Here is a 7,447-nt window from a genome sequence, read left to right on the forward strand (position 1 = left end):
TGCTCTTGATGCTAATACAATTGATGGTATTGATAATTTTGTTAGTTCATGAAAAACTCGTTTAATTTCATCAATAGTACGAGTACAATAAATTGTATGTGAAATGTTACTTCCTTGATTATCCAATAGTCCTTTTGCTGCAGTGATAATACTTACAGTCTTTCCACTTCCAGCACCCATTTCAATAATAATTTGTTTATGTGGTGGTTTTTTATTATCTGTAACTCCACTAGTTACTGTTTTAATGAATTGATATTGTTCTGGATAAATGAATTGGTATGGAAAATGAATTTCAATTCCATTAACACTGAAATCTAATGTTTGTTGCTTCTCTTTAACCTCCTCCATTAATCCTATTTTCAGTTCATTTTGTTTTTCATCTTTTTAATTTGTTATTTAAACCAAAAAATAAATGAAATTGATATACTCAATAACTTCAAGTACTATCTCTCTATGAAAATAAAAAAAAACGCATTTCTCTTAATAAAAACATTCAAAAAAATATATTAAGAAATACAATGTTATTTGAAAGAACTTGATTTTTTAATGTATTAAAAAATCAAAATATTTTGAGATAAAATTTTTCTAAAAATAAATAATAAAAAATTTTATGTAATATATAACATAAAACTATTTGTAGAAGAACTAATAAAATGAGCAAAAGATAGAGCCATGGGAGTGCCTTCATTCTTTGCCTGGCTTACTAAAAAATATGTCAGCATTACCAATGACTGTAAGAAAGGCAGTTCTATAGAAAATGATGACTTGTCATCTCCAAACCCTAATGGAGTTGAGTATGATAATTTTTATATTGATTTGAATGGGTTAATTCATCCTTGTTATCACCCTACTGATAGACAAACACCAGAAACAAATGTTGATGTATTTGTTTTATTAACTCAATATATTGATTATATGGTAGATATAGTTAGACCAAGGAAACTTTTATACATAGCAATTGATGGTGTTGCTCCACGTGCTAAAATGAACCAACAACGAAGTCGTAGATTTAAAACAGCACAAAGTATGGTAAACCAAAGTTTTGAAGAAAAGAAAAGTGTTTTCAAAGAAAAACCAATTGATTCTAATTGTATAACTCCTGGAACTGAATTTATGGAGGCTGTTAGTAAAGTTATTAAAGCTTATATTAAGGAAAGAATGAATTCATCTAAATATTGGAATAGTATTATTGTTATATTTAGTGATTCAAGTGTTCCAGGAGAAGGAGAACATAAAATTATTGATTTTATCCGAAGACAAAAGGATTGTAAAAACTATAACCCATATATAAGACATTGTATGTATGGGTTGGATGCAGATTTGATTATGTTAGCATTAGCAACTCATGAAAGGTATTTTAGTATTATCAGAGATAAGCCATATAATAAAGGAGATAAGTGTTATATTTGTGGTGAATATCATTCTTCTGATAGTTGCAAAAATTATAACAGAGTAGCACCATTAGACCCAATCACAAAACCATTTATTTTTGTTGACTGTCATGTTCTTAGACAATATTTAAATAATACAATTAGAGTAGAAAAATATGATTTTGAACGTTGTTTAGATGATTTTATTTTCTTCTGTTTCTTAGTTGGGAATGATTTCTTACCTCATATCCCTTCTCTAGACATTCAAGAAGGAGCAATTGACATTTTGATTAAAATATATCTTAAATTTCTTCCAGAAAATGGCTATATTACCGAAAATGGAACTATTAATTTTAAGATAGTTAAAAGGTTCCTACATCTTGTAGGGAAAGAAGAGAAGCAACTTTTGGTTAACAGAAGACTAAGAAAAGAAAAAGAAGATCAACTTTATTTTGATAAAAAGATGAGAGAATTAGATTATCAAATTCAATCTGCTTTTGAAAATAGAACTGAAGCATTACCTCAACGTAAAACTGAAATTAAAGTAAAGAGTATAAAAGAGGTGGAGTTAGCAAAAGAAGAGTCTCAATTGATTAGAGAAAGTCTCGAGAAAAAGAAACAGGAAGTAGTTCGCCAAATGGAAGAGTTAAAGCATGATGAAATACAATTAGGAGAACAAGGATACGAAGAAAGATATTACCAACAAAAATTTCATGTAGACTATAAGAAAGAAAAAAATATTATTATAGAAATTGTTGATTCATATGTTGAAGGACTAAATTGGGTGTTTAGTTATTATTACGAAGGGTGTCAATCATGGGATTGGTATTATCCGTATTACTATGCTCCTTTTGCTAAAGATATTGGTAAATTACTTGATCCAGAATTTGAAGTACAATATACACAAGGAAAACCTTTTAGGCCATTTGAACAATTAATGTCAGTCTTACCACCTCAATCAAAACATTGTCTTCCAAAAGAATTTCAACAATTAATGAATTCAACTTCTTCTCCATTAAGTAATTTCTATCCCGAAGATTTTAAAATTGATATGAATGGAGAAAGATCATTTTATAAAGCTATTGCATTGATTGGATTCATTAATCAAAAGGAATTATTGAATGTTGTTGAACCAATTGAAAAAGAATTAGGAAAAAAAGATCAACAAAGGAACTCTAGATATGGAAATACTTTTATTTTCATAGGTAAATCAAATTGGTATTACAGAAAAGATATTCATCATTTCAAAAAAATAGGTAAAGAGGCATGGAAGCAATTAAAAAAAGAAATTAAAACATATATTTCAAATGACCAAGTTGTTCCAATCAAAACCTATAAACCATTACATATTGAAAGTAATTATACAAAACACCAATTTGGTGGATTAATTATTCCAATACGTGGAATGGATTTAGGAAAAGATAAAAGTAAATGTTATATGTTAGGTTATATTCCACCTCAATATAAAAATGGACATATCTTTAAAACTAGATATATTGGAGAACCATTAGAATCACCTCAAGAATTAGACTCTATGAAAGCTAAATCTCACCCATTAAGAAAGTCTATTAAACGCCAACGAGATATAAGAGAATATAGACTAGTTCCTTTAACTCCAGATAATTCTGAGAAGAAAAAGTAAAGTATTAATACAATTTGTTCTTTGTAACTATCGATTTTCATATATTCTATAAAAATCATTCCATCAATATTCTATAATAAAACTAGAAAAAAAAAACTTTAAAATTAAGAATCACAAGTTTGAGAGCAGAAATTGAAAAATAATCATCACCAAAACTTATAGTTTTTATCAATTAAGTTAAAAAAGCAGATTTCATTAAGAAATATATTGAAAAAAAAATAATAATATTAAACAAAAATAAAACGGTTAATTTCATTTATAAATCATAAGGCTATGTGAATAATTGAAGAATAAAACTATGTTCATTAATTAATAACAGGACATAAATGACCAAACACTTTTGAGATGATTTGGTCATTTTTGTTTAATGTATAAGTAACTCCGTATCTAACCAAATCAAAAAATTGATTAGTTAAAATACTTCCTTTTTCAACAACTTCTTCTAATTCAATAATGAGTTTTCCTCGAAAATAAACACGTTGAATCCTTTCAATAGAATCTGTTTTTGTTGATTTTCTTGATAACTTTGAGTCAAAAAAGAAGCCAAATTCTAAAGCAAGATCAAATAAAAAGTTATGAACAAATATCCTCTTATTTTTTTCAAATCTTCTAAAAGAAGTTGCTTTAGCTATACCATCTTTAATGTCTTGATCATAAATAGGTTTAAATCTTTGTTCTGCTAATTTCATTACCTCAATACTCTCACTATTCACATGAATAGTCTGAACTTTAGCACAGCATAATGCAACACTACATTGTTTTCTAGGTCTACAAATAGTAATCCCACAAAATTGATTCAATAAAGCAATAAGAATAGACTCTTGATAACATTCTAAATCTTTAATTACTTTTTTCTTGATAATATATTTTAGGTCATTATATTCTTTTCTTCTTGGAGTATTAGAAATTTTACAGCTTTCATTCAAAGACATATTTAAATGAGATATTAAGATTGACTTTGATTTAAATATCTCTTAAACCATCCCAAACAAATATTATATCTTTATTTTGTCAATCAAACCGAAGTTTATTTTTATTTCTTCAAATGAAACTACTATAAATAGTCTTTCTCAAAATAAGCTAAATAAAACAACACTTTGAGATATTTTTTAATGGTTTTCTTTATTTATTGTTTTTATATGATTTGAAAATATTTTAATATTTTCTCATTTCGTGTTGGTTAATTTTTCAACTCTTCTAATAATAAACTTTAAAATATCTTTTGAATAATATATTGATTCCTTAACCTTCTGAATCTTTCTTAAGGTTTATTGGTTGGGGGAAAATAATGTCTGACAAGTATTAATATATATCATAATGAAACATACCTTAAAATAGTAATTTAATGTTACTAAAAACAAATTTATGTTATAAATATCATAAATAGAAACAAGTGAATTAATTGTAAAGACTAGTGCAGATGGGACAATGCGAAGATTTTACACAATGACTATGGCATTGATGCCCACAAGTTAATGTAATAATATCTTCTCCTTTTTCTAATTCTTTTTCACAAAAGATACAAAGTTCTTTTGGAATAACTTGTAATGAAGAAGACGCCATTGGTCGTAGTGGTTGTGTTGGGCGATTGTATGAAATATCATTAATAGTACCAAAATTACCACGATCATAAATACCAAGGTATGGCTCATGGGAACTTCCTGTGTATGGGTTTCTTGGATAAATTTGAATAGGATTTCTTATTCGTGGTTGTGGCATATACAAATCTCCTGAATAACTCATAGGGTCTGGATGAAAAGGAATTCTTCCAGATGAAGGGTGTGGAAAATCAATTAAATCAGGTTGTGAGTAATCATTAAATGATTGGTTATATGACCTTCTTATCATCTCATTCTCAGGAATAGGCATTTTCTTAAACATAACAAATGGCTGTTCAACTACAAAGTCAGAACCACAAAATGGACAGATTAATATTCCTTTATTTCTATTATACTTTTTATGACAATTTTCACAGTAATATGTATTTTCAGATGACATGAAGAATGAAATTTAAGATTGAAGTTTAAAAATTTTTACTAAAAAAAAATAAAAAAAAAAATAAAAAAACTAAAGAAAACCTAATTCTCATTGATGAGTGAAAACCAACCAGCTCCTTGGTGGAAAGATCTTCCTGAAGAAATCAAACCAATCAAAAATGATAATGAGATTGCCAAGAAGAAATTTAAACAAGCCAAAGAAAAATATGAAGCAATGACATCAGTTTATGAACAAAAGAAACTTGCAGAACATAACGGTAAATGGATGAGGTCATTAATTACAACTGGTACATATAATGATAAAATTAAAGCATTGGCATTAATAGTATCGAGTGGTCCTTTTAATACATATAATTATCTTGTTCAATTACTAGGACATTGTACAAAGAAAAATAGAGATGAAGCTGAGTTAGCTATAAGAGCAACAAAAGAGTTATTTCAACAACACTTATTACCAAAACGTTGTTTACTTAATTTTCAACAACAAAACTTTGAAATTGCAACTCCTTATATTCTTTCAAAATATTACTTTGAACATTTGTTAAAAAATTCTTATGCACAATTTCTTGAAATTCTTAAAAACGCATCAATGGGAAATGTTAATAAATTTAAACTTACTGCTATTCGTTGTGCAAGTGAATTAGCAGCTTCATGTCCAGAACAACGATATAAAGCAATATCATTAGTTGTAAATAAATTAGGTGATCTTAATGGTAAAGTTGCAAATAAAACTGATTTTTACATTCAAGAATTATTAAAAAGATATAAAGATACAACGGAAGATATTATTAATGCTATAAGAGAATTAATTATTCGTCCTAATGTTAATCAAATTACTATTAGAAGAGGTCTTACTTCACTCAAAAATATTCAGTATTCAAAAAATAATCCAGAACAAGCAGAAGCAATGATTAAACTACTTATTGTGTATTTTAAATCATTATACAATCAAAAAGAAATTGATACTCGTGCTCTTCAAAATGTTATTATTGGAATGAGAAAATGCATTAATTGTTGTAAAAATTTTAAAGAAATTGAAGAACATCTAACTGACTTATACAAAATTGCTAGAACTATTCCATTTACTAGAGCTTTGGAATGTGTTTCTTTATTAAATGAAATTGATAGATCAAAACGTTGTAATCGTTTGATTTATGAAAAAGTTAATGAAATAACTGAATTACCTTCAGAAAAACAATTTATTTTCCTCAATATATTAAGGAATAACTTATTAAAAGAAGAGTCTATTGATGTTATTGCTTCTTTTATTAAAAAATTATTGATTAAATCATTATATTCTTCTCCTTCATTCATTTGTTCTGTACTTGGAATTGTATCAAATATGTTAATAAAATATCCTATTCTTAAAGGTTTATTTGATAATGGTGAACTATTAGACGATGATGAAGAACATTACCATGATATTGACATTGACGATAGTGGCAATCAAATTATCAAAAATGAAGGTGAAAAAAGCCAGCATGAATTTGATTGGAATAAAAGAGACCCTGCATACACAGGAGCTATTAATACAAAATGTTTTGAAATTAATTTCTTATTGCATCACTACCACCCAACAGTAAGACAATTAACACAGTCATTAATTAATGGAACTCCAATTCATGTAAATTTGGAACTTTGGGAGTCATTAAGTTCAAAGTTATTACTGGACCGTTTTGCCTTAAAGAAGTTAATTAAAGACCAACCACATGAAGAAGAAGAACAAACAAATGATGGGCATATCTCCTTTGATAAAAAAACTGTTAATAAAACTAAAGATGAAAAGAATGATCCTCGAAAGATGATTGTTAACTCAGAAGAATTTATTGAGTTAAAAAGAGATAAAATACCATCAGAGCTATTATTTTTCTTTGATTATTACATTGATAAACACGTTGAAAAAGGTGTTGCTGAAAATAAACCAACAAATAACACTCAAGAAGAACATGACGATGACTCTGATGGAATGAGTGAAGACTTAGAAGAGGATGATGATATTATTTATAATGGAAAAGTCTATGTCAAAAAAGAAGAAGAACCTGAAGAAGGAAATCTTGAAGAGATTGAGTTTAATGTTAGTAAAGAAAATATTAACAATGAAGAAAAAAGTGAAGAAGATGAATATGACTATGAAGATATTATGGATCATGAAACTAATGAGCTTTTAGGATTAGACGACGACCAAATTGATGAAGGAGATATGAGCATCGAAGAAGGTAACGTTATTGATGAAGAAGATGACGTTGATTAATAAAAGCAAATTACAAGTAATTTGATTGATTATTTGTGGGTTTATTTAATAAACATTTTATGTACATTTATTTTTTTAATTAATTTGTGTGCTTTTTAGTTCATTTGAATTATAATACGAACTGTGACTATGTATCAATGAACATTTAATTTACTACAACATTAATGTACAATTCAATAAATTTTAT

The 7,447-nt window shown here is 27.1% G+C and overlaps 5 protein-coding genes across 5 annotated transcripts in view; 2 read left to right on the top strand and 3 right to left on the bottom strand.

Annotated features, from left to right (window-relative positions):
• The window catches only part of ENU1_179420 (hypothetical protein), a gene marked incomplete at both ends in the record, with an annotated part of 510 nt that extends 162 nt beyond the window's left edge, over positions 1-348 (bottom strand). Inside the window, one exon of the mRNA XM_008861439.1 lies at positions 1-348. This exon is cut by the window's left edge and continues 162 nt beyond it. Within this exon, the coding sequence (XP_008859661.1) occupies positions 1-348 (348 nt within the window).
• Positions 349-672: 324 nt separating this feature from the next.
• On the top strand, positions 673-3,012 carry ENU1_179530 (5'-3' exonuclease domain containing protein; the record flags this gene model as incomplete). The annotated part of the gene is made up of 1 exon (XM_008861440.1): positions 673-3,012. One exon carries the CDS (start codon positions 673-675, stop codon positions 3,010-3,012), a length of 2,340 nt encoding a protein of 779 aa, XP_008859662.1.
• A 305-nt stretch (positions 3,013-3,317) lies between these two features.
• Positions 3,318-3,944, bottom strand: ENU1_179540 (hypothetical protein; the record flags this gene model as incomplete). Its single annotated transcript, XM_008861441.1, has 1 exon — positions 3,318-3,944. One exon carries the CDS (start codon positions 3,942-3,944, stop codon positions 3,318-3,320), a length of 627 nt encoding a protein of 208 aa, XP_008859663.1.
• A 466-nt stretch (positions 3,945-4,410) lies between these two features.
• ENU1_179550 (hypothetical protein) lies at positions 4,411-5,010 on the bottom strand (the record flags this gene model as incomplete). Its single annotated transcript, XM_008861442.1, has 1 exon — positions 4,411-5,010. One exon carries the CDS (start codon positions 5,008-5,010, stop codon positions 4,411-4,413), a length of 600 nt encoding a protein of 199 aa, XP_008859664.1.
• A 93-nt stretch (positions 5,011-5,103) lies between these two features.
• Positions 5,104-7,260, top strand: ENU1_179560 (ccaat-box-binding transcription factor, putative; the record flags this gene model as incomplete). The annotated part of the gene is made up of 1 exon (XM_008861443.1): positions 5,104-7,260. The coding sequence occupies one exon, from the start codon at positions 5,104-5,106 to the stop codon at positions 7,258-7,260; it is 2,157 nt and encodes a 718-aa protein (XP_008859665.1).
• Positions 7,261-7,447: the final 187 nt, after the last annotated feature.

The sequence above is a fragment of the Entamoeba nuttalli genome (assembly GCF_000257125.1).
Source record: "Entamoeba nuttalli P19 unplaced genomic scaffold asmbl_8040, whole genome shotgun sequence".
NCBI lineage: Eukaryota > Evosea > Mastigamoebida > Endamoebidae > Entamoeba > Entamoeba nuttalli.